Genomic DNA, 18,310 nt, shown 5'->3' with positions numbered 1-18,310 from the left:
CTCTGCAGCTCCAGCAACTGCATACATTACTGCTGACTTGTGGCAGTTTGCATCTTTGCTTTTACCTTTAACAGCTCATCTCTTCCCCACAGTTTCTCCTTAACTATGTGAGCAATAATGCCCGACAGACAATGTGTCCCAGTGTGACTAAATAATGGATGGACTGTAATGAAGACCTCGATGACATGAAGCGAGGTGGCATTTATTTGCTGAATCCATTGTGTTGTACAACTTAGTGTCTTTAAGCCTGTTGTTTTGGTTATCTGGAGTCGCTTTAAATACTTTCTTTTAGTTGGGGCTGTACAGAATGTTTTTTTTAACATCTGAAGCTTCTACTAAATCTTTAAACAAAATCCTCAATTTTAATAAAGAGATTTTTCAGATTAAATGAGTTACTCTTTGTACTGTAATAATATTAGAGCCAAAATATATTTTTGTTTGTTGTGGTTATATAAATGTCAGTGAGGGATGTCCCGATCCAATACTTTTATTTTCCTATGTAAATACAGTTGCACAATGTAAATTATTAAAATCAAGCTTGACAATTGAATAACTCCGCAATGCATTAATAAATAAATCCTACTGCATTCAAGCTGTTCCTTAGTGTTTTTTCTTCAAATTAACAAAATATAAATAACAAACCCTCTCTTTAATCTTTTGGCCTCATCACTGTCTTGAAGGGATTGCTCTGTCCCTTTAAGAGAACATTTTCCAGTGTTTGAGTTAGCCTACCTGAATGAACTGTATTCCGTTGAGTGCTTATTTTCATCATCATCTTTTATGCAGATTAGGGCACATCAATAAGTTACTGTTTTTGGCTTTTTTGTCATGGGTTTTTATTCTACTTGCAGTAGCTTGGTGAGTGAGGCTCAACACAGCTGACTGTGTCTCTGAGCAGTGCGGTGAAACACCATGCACCACATGACAGCAAAATGTAAGATACTCTCACACTGAGCTGAAATGAAACGAGTGCTCATAACTTTGGCAGACAATATTAACAAAAAGTCTCATATGTTTTGCTGTCGTTTATGACATATTGTGTTTTGCATTTGGTGGAGCTGAGCCCACTTACACACACATGAGCAGCGGAGTGGAGGAGAGACAGACAGTGGAGAGGTGGAGAGTTGACGACAGCTGCAACCCATGTAGCTGTGCATGGAAGCTTCGCAGGTGAAAACACTTGACAGCTGACTTTAAACAAAGGACTGGATTGGGCTCTATAAAGCTCAATATAGCCAATCCTGATCATTTAAAAAGGCTTGATTGGTTCCGATACCAGTCTTTGAGATCAGATTGGGATATCCCTAATGTAATTTATGACGTCGTTGGACTGTCCCATTAATACAGGTGTGTGTGTCCCTCTCTATGTGTGGGAAACAGATGTGCAAACAGTTTTTTGACGCAGTGAAAATGTTGTTTTTGAAAGGCTGAACTCCAGAAAATATGGACTGAAGCAGAATTCTTCATTAATATAAAATGTGTTTTGAATTTTGGAAATAATTATATCTATCTCTTTTTAATAAGTTTTGACTTTTGGACATGTTTGGATGTTTGGATCACACGAATTGTAAACAATCCTCCACAGCCACCACTAGAATCTAATCCTACAAATAATATAATACTAATAATATTAATGTGGCCTAATACTTATCTGCAACTGTGCAAAAAGACGAGTTTTAAACAGAATTATTAGACATGCATGACTTGCTGTCATCGGTTGTCATTTTTTAAAAATAAAATGTTAAAAATGTTTGCTGGATGAATCTCAGCCATTGGCCCCTCCTTTTGTCTGTCATCGCACTGTTGTAAACTGGCCTGGTAAGCAATAATAATACTGTGACATCATGTAATAATAACGACAAAAGATTTTCAGCACTCTCTACAAAGATACAGTAGAGCAGAACATCCTCACCACACACAAACCCACACACACACATAGACTCACCAGTGCTCCAAAGGCGATGATCTTGAGTACACACTCCATGGAGAAGAGGGAGGTAAACACTATGTTCAGGTTGGCTAACACAGCTTCATAGGTATCAGAAGCTCCGTCATACTATAAACAAACACACACACACACACACACACACACACACACACACATGTGTACACACAGGCAGCGCACACATTCATACCCACAAAGCAGTGTACAAATACAAGAGGATGGATTGCCATACACACAGATGAGGATGCGGACACACATACAACCACAAACACACAAACACACACCGCCAGGGACAAAAAGGAGGGCGAGTATAAAAACATATAAAGAGACACACAGTTCAGCTCACCCAATGGAGTCATTACAGTTTTTATAACAGGAAATAGTGTACACAGCAACATCTGAGTAAGTCCAAGTGAGTGTTTTATGTTTTGTAACTGAGATCAAGACAGCAAGAGATAAAGGTACAAAGAGAGAGACAGATGTTAACGTCACAAACTCAGTCATAGTTAATGTTATTTTGCTGGTGTGTTTATGTTAATGTGTGCATGACTGGTTGGAGCAAGTGGACGTTTACCTTCATCATCAGCACAACTGTGTTGAGCGCGATCATTGCCATGATAGTATACTCAAATGGCGGCGACACCACAAACTCCCACATACGGTACTGGAAGCTCAGCTTGTTCTGAGGCATGTGGCGTGTCAGAGGCCTGGCATTGATGGCAAAATCTATACAGGCTCTCTGCAAAGAACAAACAAAAAGATTTTTCTCATCCCAATATAATGCGCTGTGTTCCCTCAGCCGGTTCCGCTGTATAAGGCCATTAAATGACCATTAAGAGGCCTGCCACACTTGCTATTAGGTTCAGAAGGCCGTTATTAGGCCTTGAAATGGCTGTTTATGATTATTATTGGGTGGTGACCTCTCGTGGCTATAATAATTATGACTCGAACAAATGAGGAAGTCAGGTGGTGTAGTATAAAAAGCCTGAAAAGTTTGCAGCAGGCCGAAAGAAGTGAAGAGATATGGCTGGATCAAACAAACACAGGACTTTTACCCAGGAGGATGGAGTTTGTGTCCTGTGTGAAAACAAAACCTCACCAAAGTGAAAATGAATGAAACTGCAACCATTTCATGATGTTGGATATGCAAACCACAATTTAATGGGATGATAACAGCAGCTGAACCTAATAGTAGATGTGGAAGGCCCCTCCTAACACATGAGGCTTAAAACTACATATAAGGGCCATTTAATGGGCTGATAAGTTTCCTCTTCATAGCACCTCCTTCTCTGCCAAGTAGTTCCAATCGTCCCTCTCCCACCCTTCATGTCACCTTCCCAATACTCATTGCCTTTATCTTCATTCACTTCCTTAATCCTTCCTCACCTCGTTCTTTTCTAAACTGTAGTCCTCCATCATCTTGTCTCCTTGCTCCTGGAAGGTGATGATGATGAGAGCCACGAAAATGTTGACGAAGAAGAAGGGGAAGACCACGAAGTACACCACGTAAAAGATGGACATCTCCATCCGGTACCCCGGGCTCGGGCCCTGGTTCTCATAGGTCGCATCCACTGAATGCTTCAGCACCCTGCACGGTAAGAGAAGGGATCGATGGATAGTTAAAGGTTGTCAGAAAGCGTGTGTGCTGCATCATGTAACCGTGCATGTTCACGTATACTCACTGCGGCCACCCCTCTCCAGTTGACACGGTGAAGAGGGTGAGGAGGGCCCAAGCCACGTTGTCGTAGTGGAAATCGTATTTCTTCCACTCCCGCTTCTGCGCCTTCACTTCGGTATCACGTTCATACACCAGATACTCGCCCCTGAAATACACATCACATCATCAGCACAATAAAGGGTAGAGGTTTTTATTTAGAAGGTAAACGGCACATTTTCACGACTCAGGGTGAATACAGCTGGGTATTTCCTGACCTGCAATCACGCTCAAACTCTTTGGATTCATCAGTGCAGTAAAAGAAGCGTCCCTTGAAGAGCTGCACGGCCACCACAGCAAAGATGAACATGAAGAGTAAGTAGACGATCAAGATGTTGAGCACATTCTTCAGGGAGTTCACCACACAGTCAAACACAGCCTAAGGATGAAGAAAGAGAACAACAGATGGAGACACAGTGGTTACTCTATGAAAGAAATACACTGGAGTGAAATTATTTGTGTGTTTTGGACTTGGATTTTGGCATTGGATGCTAAAGATGGTACATTTTGGCCATATTTGTACTGCTGTCTGGTAGCAGATTGAACTACTTGAAAATATTTAATGATGTGTTCACACTGAATGCGAAGCAAGCGTTTTACATGACAGCATCAGATACAAGTCAATGTAAATAGACGAAAATTTGCACGTGGCAACACGAATGATGAATGATGTGATGCAAATGATGAGAAGATGCAAAATTTGCGCTATTCATGAGACATAATGAATAGCGCAAACCTATCAGCCTTGAGATGTAGTTGAGATTCTCCTGACATTACTGAGAGTCAGAAATGGAGGACGGACTTATTGCCACCGTCTTTAGTCACCTCTCTTCCACTCACTGTCAGTACAGTACAATGACAGAACAAAAAAGGAGTGGGCTGGAAGATTAGTGAGTGAAGCCATAGGACTACATGGTTGGTTCTGGAAATATGTATTTGTGATGCTGAGTTGAACAGTAAAATAATAGAGTGTTGCCAGCTTGGTTCACGCTTGCTCAGGGTACAGACTCTCCATGTTTACATCACTTGATCCCAGCTATCGACTTTACTTTACAGCAAACAAAGTTAGCCTTTAGCTGACTTCCTCAAGTAGTTGGCACAACCATTAGCACAGCTGTCAAAGGCGAATATTGTCCAGTTGTGAAATACTCCAAAAAACACTCAATTTTTATTTTATTTTTAATTTTTTTCACAATTTTATTTTGTGAGTAACGTGACACAAAAATTTGCTTCACATTCAGTGTGAACTAACCATGAGATGCAGTGTCTGTATCACTGTCAGTGTGTGTCAGATATATCATGTACAGCAATGAATTACAACGAATGCTGAGCCTCGTTTTATTTAGATGTCCCCATGATGTCAAAAAAGTAAAGGTAAATATAATCAGAGGTCAGACATTTCCTGCGTAAACATACCTTGAGTTTGGGCAGACGTTTAATAGTCTTCAGAGGTCGTAACACTCTCAGTACCCTCAGAGACTTGATAGTGCTGATGTCTTTTCCCTTACTGCTCCCCCTGTATTCGAACACACACATGCACACACACACACACCAACACACAGGCACAGATATATACATTCACACAAGAGTACACACACACACACACACACACACACACACACATACACACAAATAAAAAGAGTCAGCAGGTTCAGGTGGATGCGACAGGCTTAGTCCTCTCGATTCCAAAATGGCAGCGGGCAGCCATTCCTTGATGGTGTTTGTGTCCGAGTTAACTCAAAATGAGTAACTGCGTCTGGGTTAAATACATAGCAACACATGCAGCATTGCTATCATATTACGCTTATCTCTACGTGTGAGGTTAGCATTGTAGCTACATGCTAGAGTTAGGTGGTATTTTACAACTACAGTACATGCTATGGGAACAACTGGTGTCATTCCTGTCTGAATGCTAACTAGTGGCTACACTTGTTTGATACTTTGCAACGTATTTCAATGCTTTACAAAGACGGCGAATGCCTCGCCTTGCACATGCCCAGCTAATGGTGAAGTATATTCATGCTGCATTGAAACCTTGCTTCCCATGCTGCAATATTTCGTCTTTCAGCAGCAGGTTAAGTGATGGAGAACTCTAGTCTACACAGAAACATTTACAGAGAGAGTTTGAGAGCCATGTTAGCAGCTGACTAACGGGAGCCATGTTAGAGCAGCAACTTACAGAAAAATACCCTCCTGATAACATGATGAGAGCCTACAAAGCCTTCACATTGTAAAGCTATCAAGATAAAACTCTTTAAACTTAAAAACATAAGTCACAATTTGCAATGGTCGTGAAAATGAACAGCCAAACTCTCTCTTTTGGTGACTCAACCAGTTCATTCATATCAAGTCTAAACTACAACTAGGATAAGCAGGTTTCACAGCATTGTTCAAACAGCATGGAATCTTGTCTTGTGGGCCATTTTGGCAAAGACAAAGATATTTTAGCGAGCATTTCTTGAGTGAAATGCTAAGCCAAACCTCTTTATTTTAAGCACTTTTTTCTTTCTCCGTACACGTGTGGAAAAAAACCTTTTCTTCAGTCGCAGTGGATACTTCACAAAGCTAAGAACTCGCAAATCTAAGTCCGTATGTGAGCCTCCCAGTTACCTCGCTGAATATGCACTTTTATATCAAACAAAAGTAAAAATCTTTATGCTAAAAAGGGGCAAAACAGAAAAATAATAACCTGTTTACTTAGATAACCGGATAACTAGCATCATGGCAAGAATTACGGTAGCTTTCACTCCCTGCCCTGAGTCTTTTATTTCTTAACCCTGATTTCTTACTTATCCATCTGAAAATCAGGGTGAAATAAATTAAGGAACACTTGATCCACAAAATGATCATTTGTGTATCCGTCACTCGCCTCATGTTACGTCAAATTTGTAAAAAAAAAAAACTGAAAAAACCAACGCGTTGGTCAGCGCAGCCCCCTTTTTAATTCAATTCATCAAAAATTTGTTTGTTTGAATTCTTTGTTCACTGTGAAGGCATACAAGAAAATCAAAGTTTCCTTCATGAAGTCAATGTAACACACAATGAGTAATTAATATACAAATGATCATTCTGTGAGTGAAGGATTGCTGTAAGGTCAAAAGTCAGCAACAGTGGTCCTTAGGCGAGAAGGCAGCTGTGTGTACAGCTGCCTGTGTCTTACAGCTGTTAAACCAGATGGTCGTCTGCTGGTGGTCGTGTGCGTGTAGACTCTGTGTGTGCAAGTGAGCGAGCACACGTGTGTATGGGTGTGTGCTGTAATTGCTGGTGTATGTATCCCTGTACGTGAACCACTACTCGCTTCTGCAGTGGGTTTTTTGTTTGTTTTTTGATGCACTTCCTGGTGCTTTTATTTTATATATTTTTCAAATGTTATCTGAGTGATTCAGCTGACGACCTGATGCAGGTAAGCTTGAGGTTTAGTTGTGTTTGAGTCAGAGCTGTTCCATGGTGAACAATGGAAAAACAGGGAAAAACAGACAAGTACAGAAGTCAACTGTGATGGATGGAAAGGAAAGAGATGTGTGATCAGAAGAACGGGCGCTGAGAGTGCAGAGGGAGAAAATGAGGAGGAAAAAGACAGAGAACTTTACCCGCCGCCGCTGCTGCTGGTCCGAACGGAGAGATGAGAGAGGGGTGAGAGACAGCGAGACAAAGAGAAAGAGACAAAGGGTGGGAGAAAGAAACAGAATGGGACACAGAGAAAGTAGGGATTTCGAGGGAAAACATCCATATGAGAGACACAGAGAGAGAGAGAGAGATAGAGAGAGAGAGAGAGAGAAAGAGAACACAAAGCCTGCTTTTTGTTAGATCAACCCTCCCAGCCATAGACTACTGTTAACAAATCTAACACACATTAACATAAAGACGCACACTGAAAATGAGACAAAATGTGTGACTAAAACATAGCACCTAACTACGCCTGTATCTCTAACATTTCATGAGTGATGGGTTTACTGACCAGATACTGCTTCTGGGAGCGACTATTACTACTATTATGACTATTTCTACCTCATGAGTTATACTGTATGGCAGAGCTTAAAATACTGTTAACGAGGACTGCAAGAAATGCATCAACGTGCCCACATATGAACTCATTTTGAGCACATACTGCCAACTAGAACAAGCATTGCCTGGTGAAAAAAAATCTCAAAATGTCAAGGTATACATTTAAGCTCGCCAAACTCGCTCAGTTACCAAGTATGTCTGCATGTGCCGGGAGCCTGTCTGGTCATAAAGCTCAGTCTGGCTGCAGAAATGTGCAGGACAGCAGCACAAGCGGTCCAAGACACCAGCAGCCCTCAGACCAGACTAATTGGATTAAAGGAGCGATAAACATCTCTATTGAGACTGCTGAGCCTTTCTGGAGTGCTGTTTGATTTTCCACCAATTGAATTAAGGCACTATCTGGATGTGTATGAGTCTGTTCTGACTGGTTCGGATCTCTCCATCAGCCATTAGTGTTGTTAACCCCTATCATAGTTAAATCAGACTTTATTGCTTCAACTGGCGTAATTGATTGTTTTGAGTTTGTCCTTATGTGAAAATACAGTATCTACCAGCCTTGCCTGTATAAAAAATTGTAAATGTCGAAATCGCTTTCAATAGCTGCTTCATTGTCTCTACATGCATCTATTTATTAGTTCACAGTTAACATTTCCCCGAGAAGTACAGACTTTGTCACAGAGAAAGAAGATAAAGACCCACATGTAAATATGTGACAGAAACAGGTTACAGGACATAAAGTTAAGGACAGAAGCACACAGATAAATAAACACAAACAGAGACACAGACAGAACCACACAACTAGAAATAGGGGGGGGAGAGAGTTAGTGAACACAAAAATGATTCAGAGAGAAAGACTGTAAAAGCCAGTCTTATAGATGAGGCACCATCACTAGAACCCTGGAGCACCTGCCACGTTCATATTTTCTTTACAGGACAAGCTATTTCTCATGTTCACGCTGGCCTGCAGTCACTACCGTTCTACTACCGAGCAGAGGAGTAGTAATTGTTCAAACTTTCTTTGTAATAAAGAGAACAGATCTCAACATTTTTGTCTCTCTCAAGCACACGCTACTTTATGACCCTAGCTTCAGCTAAAGACACATTCAGATCTTCATTCAGAGTGTGGACTTTGTATTCCCACAGATCAGCTGCAAAACAAAGACAATGTGAGACTGTGTTGATATAGGATGCAGAATAATAAAGCTGGAATCTTTCACTGATGCTACAAAAACATCAATAGAGAACCTCCACCAGAGAAGTGGCGCGATATTTGTTCATCTATTGACATTAGTCTTACCATAGTGCAATGCAGCCATTGGACATGTAACAGTATACAGTAGAAGACGCTTATAGTGATCACTATAAGCAGAAGATTTCAACCATTTTTTTCTTTTTCATTGTTTCTCATGCAGATCATCATCTAATTGATATTTCTACATATTTATGACAATAATATAAACCACAGGTGCTTTCCCCGTGTGCGTTCGTTTCCTGTCTCGATGACTAGCAGCCAAAAGCTTCAAGAAGACTACGTTTTTCATCGAGAGAAGATGCCTTTCTTTTTCCCGTCGTGATTTGAGTTTGCGTGCAGCACCAGCCTCACATAGCCAACTGGAAGCAGACGAGTTACCGCAAGGCCAGCATCACGGGAGTAAGGTAAAAATAAAATAATATGGAATTACTATAGTTTTAAATTGTGCATGAAAAGACCCAAAATGAACACTGTAAACAGACTACTTGTTTACAATAGGCAAATTCTTTTAACTGCATTTGTATAAGAGTAATTCTAAGTTTTTGATCCATGTAACTGTAACTATGATCACAAAAAGCAGTAAAAATACAGTAAAAATAATGATAGTATAATTATGCAATGGTATACTTTCCTTCCAGCTACTGGATACTGCTGGTCATAAACTACAGTGTAAAGGCAGGTTTGTTTCCCTAAATACACAGTGGAGAGATGTAACACTGACTTTAAGAATTCATAGTAACTCTGTAATGACGAATGGTGAGAGTGAGATTAAAAGATGCATTATTCCAACTTCATATGTTTGTAGCATCTTTTCTTTGTCATATTTGACCTGTAAGAACTCTGTTGTGTGATATTTATTTCTAGGTCAGTAGGAAAAGAGGGGTAAAGTAAGAGAGATGTCAGGTGCTGCTATGAATGGTGAATGAGGTGGTGAAGGGATGGACAAAGAGCAAAGCCTCTTTTGCTCTTTGGAGATAAGGGGAGATAACTATAAGTAGGGACAGTTAGGTATTTTGCTCAAGTCCTTTTTGTCTCTAATGAACAACTGAAGGCTTCACTGCCATTTAGCTTCCACAGATTTAAGGTGATTTTAAGGCTAAGTGATTTGGACCAAACTTCAATCACATTAATTAACAGGAGGGAAGAATGGTAGACAATGGTAGAGAATATCATGCCGGGAAATGCAAAGTGGAGGGGCTCTCTTTGGTTTACACTTGGTACACTTCCCATCAGCTTATGTCTCAAAGACATCAAGTTAACAAGAGTTAAGGCGGTACCAAGCATAGTTTATCAAATGCATTATGTAGCATGCATTCAATTGTTTATGTCACTTAGGCATTTACATTTTGATATACATGGATATGGAGGTCTTGTGTTTGTATGGATGAAGACCATCCTCATCAACTGAGTCTATGAATGAGTCTATGAAAGTTAGCCTCAGTTTGATATAAGTTCGCTTCCACTGAAATTTGATAAGAGTTGGATTTGTGGAAACGGTCACGCGGCCTTGAGAAAGTCAAATCTAGGACATATACGGTCATTTATCATCCCAGTAATAACTTTCTGTTCATACTCCTCCAAGTCTGATCTATTACTGAAGAAAACTACATAGAGGCAAAGTCATTCGCTTCCAGGGGACCACAATAAGACCTTATTGCGTAAAAATATGTACAGTACAATGGGGAAAAAACAAATTTTTTGATCCGTTTGAACTGCGCCATAAATTACACGTTTGTCGATTTAAAAGATGATTTTGTGAGGCAAGAAACTCGCAGTGTTGAAGCACAAAATCGTGAAATGTTGCTATTGGATTTACTACACAAAATGAAGCAGAATGAAAGTGATGTCATAGTTTTCTCTCTGGCTGAAGCTACGATGCCTGTGTGTTTCGTGCTCAAGTCTTGCTTGTTCTTTTGCTTCCCAGATGATACAAAGACCAGGAACTGCTGCATAAAACAAATCAGATTACCATAACTTTGTGCGTGTAACATACCTAAGTAATCTAGCTAGACAGCTAGCTGGTGTTGGTGACATATATATCATGTGAGACAAGAAATGTAGTTCATTAAGAAGTAAAGAGACCTAAGACAAACTGTGACTTTTTTGACTTGTAAAACTACCTTTAAATTGTCAAATACCATATGTGTAATTTATAGCACAATTCAAATGGGATCAAAAATTATTTCTCTCTCGCTGTTGACCACTGTGCACATTTTTCTGAATTAAGGTCACATGAGAGACACAGGGAGGGGCGGTACTTTGCCTCTCTATTTCATCAGTGCAGCTGTACTGTACAATTAGCTCTCATTTTACCAGTTACACCTGTCCAACCTGATACAATCCAACACAAAAGTCCAGCAATAAAGCCTCTTTTTGTGAAGCTTCTTTCCTGACACTGCGTCATGCCCTTAGAAACTAAATCTAATGAAGGGCCACTGTACTGAACTGCATTTGATCAGTTAATTTGATATATATTGCTATTTTATTATGGCTGGAAAATTAAATGGATGGAACAACCTCTTTCATCTTAATCCAGCAACTGTAGTATTCAACACAAGAGAGGGCTTGGCGCCATATGATATGAATGGCGAAGGAGCAAAAAGATTTGACGTATAGCAACGCCAATTTTCTGAAGCCATTAAAATTAACATTTAGTGTTTTCAGCCCTGCATCACCAATGCATACATTTGAGGGAGTTTCAAATGGTCACTTACTTGTGCAGTGAACACGTGGCAGGTTCAACGTAACCAGTAAGTAATTCTCACCTTTTCTTTTCCCTCATAGAAAAAGCAATGTCCACAGGCCAGAGCATCTTGGTCTCCATGTGAAGATGCTTCCTGTGTCTACTACATCTACAATAATAACTCTTAACCCTCACACAAGACCACAAAAACTAAACATTTTTTGGGCATGTGTGCACAGACTTTGTTGTTTCCTGAAAATATAAACTAGATTTTTTTAAGTCATGAAAGAGTATCAAGCACAACCTTATACTCCTGCAGATGACTCGTGAGTATTTGTGTCCGGGGTTACAGCATTGCCCCTGTGAACTTATTGTATGGTATGTCTTAGAACTACAGCAATATCACATTACATTTAACGCTCACTGCAGTCCTGAGGGTCTGCTTCACTTTATATTCTCCCCACCCATGCAGAAGCATGACAGCAAATCCCAAAACTCACAATTCATGCTTTGTGCCCAGCACAGTGCTCATAAACTAAGCCCTAACTTAACCCAGTTATGCAAATTTAACTGTATTTTATCCACACAGTCATGCAGATTGAGGAGGGTTTAAAGTACCTGCTTTGCTGTGGAGAAGGGCGTGGAGATTTTTGAGAGCCAGCTCAGCATGACCTGGCCAGGCTTTGCATGGGGCCTTTAGCTCTAGAACGCCCTGGGCACTAAAGGGTTACAGGTGCAAAAGGTGGTCCTCACCTCTCACAGGGGGAGGAAGAGCTGGATAGGAAGGGGATGCTGGGATACTAATTTTACTACATGTTGGGGCGTAGGGGGGTTGGTGGAGGGGCTTAGAAATGGCAGGACTATAGGAGCAAAGTTGACTGAGAGAGAAAAGGCAGAAAAAATAGCCAACTGTAAAAGATTGGCCATTTGTAAGCATGAGTGAGAACAAGTCTAATAGAGGAGGGGACAGGAGAGAAGATAATATTGAAATGGCGAGAGACTGAGAAAGATGTGTGAGACAGTATGAAAGAACAGAAGTGAGAGAAAGAGAAAGAAGAGGCAGAGAGAGCCTGAATTGAGCCATGGGTGAATCAAGCAGAACAGAGGAGGCTGTACTCCAAGGTGCCAGTGAGGCAGTAGAAAGGCAGGAGACAAGGAGAAGCAAGAAGGGGAGAGAGGAGGACAGCGGGAGGCAGGTGGGAGACTTACGTGAAGGCGAAGGCCACCAGAGCACCACTAACCACTATAAAGTCAAGGATGTTCCACAAGTCCCGGAAATAAGAACCCTGGTGCAAGACCAGCCCCAAATCCACCATCTGAAGGAGGAAGAGAGAACCAGATTATGACATGTTTGTATGGATGTGCAGTTCAGCTTCAGTGTGCAATAAAAAGTGCTTGATCCTCATTTGGGCTGGAGTTCTCAGTTCTTCAGGAGGAAGCTATTGATTATTGATTTCAAACATCGCCTTACCTTTATCAGCATCTCAAATGTGAATACTCCTGTGAAGACGTAGTCGAAATAGCGTAGGACCTGCATAAAGAGAAAGAGGAAATTATTTGCTGCTGCATCTAGCAACAATGGAAAAGAGTGATAGGTTGGATACAAATACACAAATACAAAAATACAATCCATATCATGTTTAGTCCATGTGGGAGAAGCAGTACTTGAGTTTCCCTCTGGATAAGTTTGAAACATTTTAAAATCGGAGGAGCTTTAAGTGCTCGATTTATTTTATTTTCCAATTTTCCAACTCCCCTCATGTAGAGGGCTGGAGTGCTACTACAAAGAAAAAAAAGCAACCAGCATATTCAATGGACACAAAAGCAATATGCATTGTAACAATAACAACATAAGAATATGCACATAATATTTCACGCAACAAAAGCATTGGTGTATAAATTTATGTTGACTGTCTTACATTGTTGCGAGGGGATTCGGGCCAGACAGGATCTTCAGCAGCCAAGGCAATGCTGCTCATGGCAATGACCAGCAGGATACACATCTCAAAATAACGCAGGGTGCAGACGTAGTGACACGCCCGGCGAAACCTTGGAGCAGATGAAGACATTTTTATTTTCTTGCATTAAGTTTACGCAGTCTGCTTTCATATAGTGTGTGGGTTTCAGCACTTACGGGTTGGTTGTGGACAGGATGAACATGGAGCTGAAGGGAGGCATGGGCCTGGGTCCTCCTTCCCCTCCCTTCTCATCATCATCATCATCCTTATCCTCCTTTGCTGGCAGAGGCTCCGTATTGGCATTTTTATTGACTAAAGAAAATAAAAGTTTGTTCTTGAAGTGTTAAAGAGGAGATAAGATAATAGAAGACACACAACACAGACTCATTCTGCCCTTACCTTGCAGTATGGCATTGGTGGATGGAAAAATTGGCATGTCTACAGCTGTGTAGTCAGGGTGGGGCAGCCTGATGACACTGTTGGTACGGTGATGTGCGATACTCCCGTAGCTATCTAATGTGACCAAACTCCCATGAGTGCCACTGTTAGCAAGATGGAGGGCAGATCCAAAGACAGGGGCCATAGTGTGGTTGGCAACTGGGTTAGGGTGAGCATCGCCGGGTGGGGTAGAGCCAGACACCAGTTTGGTGTTCATAAGGTTGTCCATATCCTCACTGTACTGGCTGTCCTGCCTGGAGAGGGTCTTTTGAATGGGCCGTGTGGTAGAGAGGTTAGGGACACTGCATTCCCTAGAGAAGAGTTAGAAGAAGCGATTGGTGAAGAAAAAAGAAAGCGAAAGGCAGAGATGATACCCAGAAAAAGGCATGACAGGGGCACAGATAGAGAAGAGGAGAGAAATAATGAGGATAAACTTTTGGGATCAGAAGACAGACAAATCAGTGAATTGATAACTGCATCATATTTACAGCTGCGTGCAATGGACATACTTCCTTCTGTGCTGGCACATCCTCTTTCCCTCGCCCTCTGTTTGGTTGCCATGGCGACTTCTTCTTGGCCTCCTCTCATTGCCATCAACAGCTCCCTCCTGCTCTCCTCCTTCTCCACTTCCGTCAACCCCTCTGCTCTTATGTCTTCCTGTCTTTCCACTTCCTCCCCCGCCATCCTCACCGTCCTCAGCAGTTTTTCGATGTGACCTGGGCTTCCTGTGTTCTGACTGTCCTCCTCCTCGGCTGCCACTCCGGATGTGATGATGGCGCCTGGATGGCCTCTCCTCCGAGCCCGGCCCGGGAATCACTGTAGCATCCAATCGGACATGAGAGGTGTGGTGGTGGTGCTCTCCTTTACGACTCCGCCTGCTCTCTGTGGACTCGCCCCGCTCCAAAGGAGGCTTGGCTGGACCCGAGCCTCCTCCGCCGCCCCCTCCTACTTGGCCACCGTGTTCATGTAGGCGGGTTTGTCTGTGGAGCTCATCAGCTGGATGGTGCTGGCTGAAGCAGAGGTCTGAGTTGTTTGCGGTGGTCTTGTTGGTGTTGTTGTTGCGGTTTTCATGGGGGTCAACCACCAATGGTCGATCCAGGTGGGTCTTCATGTCTGGGCGGATATGACGTGAGTAATTCACCTGCGAGGAGAAGAGAGGATAGAGGGGAAGCAAAGATGGAGAGATTGAAGATACAGAGGGAACAAAGAGGAGTTACAATATCAAGTTATAATTCACAAGCCTTTTAATCTACCATTAACAAATACTAAACTATACATATATAAACACCAGCTAAGCAACATGTTAACATATGTCGTCATCATTATCATAGCCGTCACTTGTGTACACTGATAGCACAAGTCTAGGGGCTTTGTTGCCTTGTCCTTTACATTGTTTTGCTCCTCCCTCCCTGTCCTTGCCTTCCAGCGTTCGTCAGGGTCCAGCTCATTATAAAGGGCCTCGCGGCTGGACACCAGAGTCTGCCTCCTCAGCTCTTTGGTGCGTTGTTCCCACACTGACTTGTTTATTCCCTTATGGTTCTTCTGCTGCTCCTTACTGTAAAATGAAGGTGGAAAGGGAGGAGGGGATGGACAGCATTAAAGATCTGTTAAAACACATGTACTGCTGTGAAGATACACACACACAAAGACATGAGAATGATGTAAAAAACCAACACCAAAAAAATATAAGTACATAAAATAGCCGGGACATAAAGACACACTGGGGGCCACAGACATTGAAAGGGTCACTTGGCTGGACCTATAGAGCGAGGCGGCTCAATAAAACAAAGTTCTAGGTGTCTACACAGCTTGCCAAAGCACAAGGCTGGACAGATCTACTTTGGTAAACCATATGGGGACACAAAATGGAGGATAACACTGAGGCGAGGTTATAATTTGTTACAATAATCTATAATTAACCTACCCAAACTAGTATATACAATTCAGTGACAGGATTTATGGACCCCTAAATCCCAACCAAGCTTAACTGAATACCGTAAAACTTCAAATAATAGCCCAGGGATTTTTTTTTTTTTCCCTGAACTCAATCGGCCTATATTTAGGACAGGTGTCTATATGGACATTATACCTAAACAGAGTAAGGTGGGGACACTTTTATTTTATAGTTAGCAAGGCATACATGACAACACGATACAGAAAGATGACAAAATATTTTTAATGTCAGTTAAAGTGTGGTCTTTGTTTGATTAACAAAGTGAGAAGACAGCAAGCAATGGATTGGAGTATACATAACTGAGGAATGGACACATATTCTGACATAATAACCGCTTCAAAGGTAGGAAGTCACCACTTTTTCGTCTCTTTTATTTACCATCCCAGTAAATCTGAATGAATTACCATAAAATGCAGTCAGTGATTTAACTGTGGAGAATCTAACGAAGCTATCGATGTGTAGCATGTCCATTTTGACAAAAGTTTAAACATTTATATTTGGATGTGCAATCTAAGCAGCTTAGCACCAGCTCAAGTGGGTAGTAAATAGCTTTTATAAATCCTAAGAACTAGAATTACTGTCTCAGATTTGTACGACTCTGCACACTAATTGTCATAGTTACATAGGACTTCTTGAGCAATGGGCAAAAATATTTTTGTGAGGTCACAGCGACCTTGACCTTCGACCTTAGACCACCAAATTCTAATCAGTTTATTCTTCAGTCCAAGTCTACGTTCGTGTCAAATTTGAGCAAACTCCCTAAAGGCTTTCTTGAGATATTGCGTTCATGAGAATGAGACAGGTGCAAGGTCACAGTGACCTTGACCTTTAACTACCACATTCTAGTCAATTTATTCTTTAGTCCAAGGGGACTAAGTGTCAAATCTGAAGAAATTCCCTCAAGATGTTCTTGATACATCACGTTCATGAGAATGGGACAGATGGGCGGACAACCAACACGAAAACACAACGCCTCTGGTCATGGCTACGGCCGGTGCAGAGCCATAAAAATGAACTGCTTTGCAACGTCAACGCCAACTGAGACCTGTGTTTATTTGTCAAAATGTGTAGCTACAGCTGCTGGTAAAAGAGACTTAGCTTTTAATTGAAGTTTTACGGTAGATGGTAAATGTCTGTCTGTGGTTATAGCAACTACAGTGTTTATACCTACTTGATAGAGAAATACCCAAAAACTGTCAGTGACCACCTTTTTTAACCTTTAAAACTTCTACCAATGAACAACTTTTTTTTTCTCTTAGGGCCAATATTCAACCACAGTAAAGTGGCATACTGCAAGGTGCGGGCAACAAAAAATGTACTCTTAAAAATAAGCCAACACAAATAACAGCTAGAGAAAGCCAGGTATGTACTTCATAAAAAAGTTAGGAACAAAAGGGACAAGGAAAGGAGGGTTTTCTAAAGCACAGAAGAAAGCAGGGAATGGTTGTAAAGTCAATAAACAGAAAGGATTCAGAAATGAATAAACAAATAAATAAATACCAGTCCAGAAAGGGGTCGGTAGCGTTGTGACACTCACTGTGTACTTTGTTGCTGAGGAGGGAAACAGCTGGTGAGTGAAATGGCACGGAAGAACAGAAGGAGGATTTCATTCCAAAATGGGCTATCCACCCGCCATTTAAAAAACAATCAGCCTACCCTGACAAATGGCCACTGTTGTTTTGCACTGCTGTAAAAAAAGGAATTACTACTAAAACAAGTCAAATATATTCTCGCAATGCAAAACTCAGCAGATCTCAGGAGATGTTAACATTTTTGCCGAAAAGATTGAGCATTTTGGAATGCAACCCTTCACACACAAACACACAGAAAACACATGCACCCACACATTCACACACACACACTCAGACACTCACCTCTGCAGTTTGTTCCATCAGTGAATCTTAAACAATTCTATTTATTTTTCGCTGTCCTCCTTTTTTTGCAATCTCACAAATTGCATCTCTGTTGCATCACTCACTTATCTTGCATGACTGCTGCTGTTCTGTCCCGATCACTCTTTGCTTCTCCTACAATATCTATCTCAACTCCGAGCATTATCGCAGGTGTTCCTATTCGTCTGCCCACACAGTATCTTTAATTTCAAATATATATTTAACTGTTTCTAGCTTTCTTTTTCCTGTTAATTACACTTTTGTTCTACAGATTCTCCATTTCATCCCCTCCTTTTCCTCAGTGGTTGTATTTTAAGTCTCATTTACCATTTTCTTGCTTCACTATGAGTCAAATTCCTCCTCTTTTATACCTAATGTCCATCTTAAGACGACACACTACAAAACTGAAATTACGAAAGTATTTCCTCACTTCCCTAACAAACATGCATTTGTCACTGTGATATGTATG

The 18,310-nt window shown here is 41.3% G+C and overlaps 1 protein-coding gene across 20 annotated transcripts in view; it reads right to left on the bottom strand.

The window, feature by feature from the left end:
* The window catches only part of cacna1aa (calcium channel, voltage-dependent, P/Q type, alpha 1A subunit, a), a 96,600-nt gene that overhangs the window by 31,395 nt on the left and 46,895 nt on the right, over nucleotides 1-18,310 (bottom strand). For 13 of the 20 annotated variants that reach the window (XM_049562339.1, XM_049562349.1, XM_049562353.1 and 10 more), the window contains exons 19-32: nucleotides 17,450-17,500; nucleotides 15,385-15,550; nucleotides 14,505-15,136; nucleotides 13,957-14,306; nucleotides 13,734-13,869; nucleotides 13,519-13,648; nucleotides 13,071-13,130; nucleotides 12,809-12,915; nucleotides 5,076-5,175; nucleotides 3,878-4,038; nucleotides 3,628-3,768; nucleotides 3,332-3,533; nucleotides 2,520-2,684; nucleotides 1,946-2,056 (exon numbers count right to left, since the gene is read on the bottom strand). In XM_049562339.1, coding sequence (XP_049418296.1) covers nucleotides 1,946-2,056; nucleotides 2,520-2,684; nucleotides 3,332-3,533; nucleotides 3,628-3,768; nucleotides 3,878-4,038; nucleotides 5,076-5,175; nucleotides 12,809-12,915; nucleotides 13,071-13,130; nucleotides 13,519-13,648; nucleotides 13,734-13,869; nucleotides 13,957-14,306; nucleotides 14,505-15,136; nucleotides 15,385-15,550; nucleotides 17,450-17,500 — 2,512 coding nt within the window. The remainder of the gene's footprint in view (nucleotides 1-1,945; nucleotides 2,057-2,519; nucleotides 2,685-3,331; nucleotides 3,534-3,627; nucleotides 3,769-3,877; nucleotides 4,039-5,075; nucleotides 5,176-12,808; nucleotides 12,916-13,070; nucleotides 13,131-13,518; nucleotides 13,649-13,733; nucleotides 13,870-13,956; nucleotides 14,307-14,504; nucleotides 15,137-15,384; nucleotides 15,551-17,449; nucleotides 17,501-18,310) is intronic. The other 7 variants (XM_049562351.1, XM_049562357.1, XM_049562358.1 and 4 more) reach the window with 3 other exon arrangements.

The sequence above is a fragment of the Epinephelus fuscoguttatus genome, linkage group LG19 (assembly GCF_011397635.1).
Source record: "Epinephelus fuscoguttatus linkage group LG19, E.fuscoguttatus.final_Chr_v1".
NCBI lineage: Eukaryota > Metazoa > Chordata > Actinopteri > Perciformes > Serranidae > Epinephelus > Epinephelus fuscoguttatus.
Note: the sequence above shows the minus strand (reverse complement) of the source record. Positions and strands in the feature narration are given on the sequence as shown.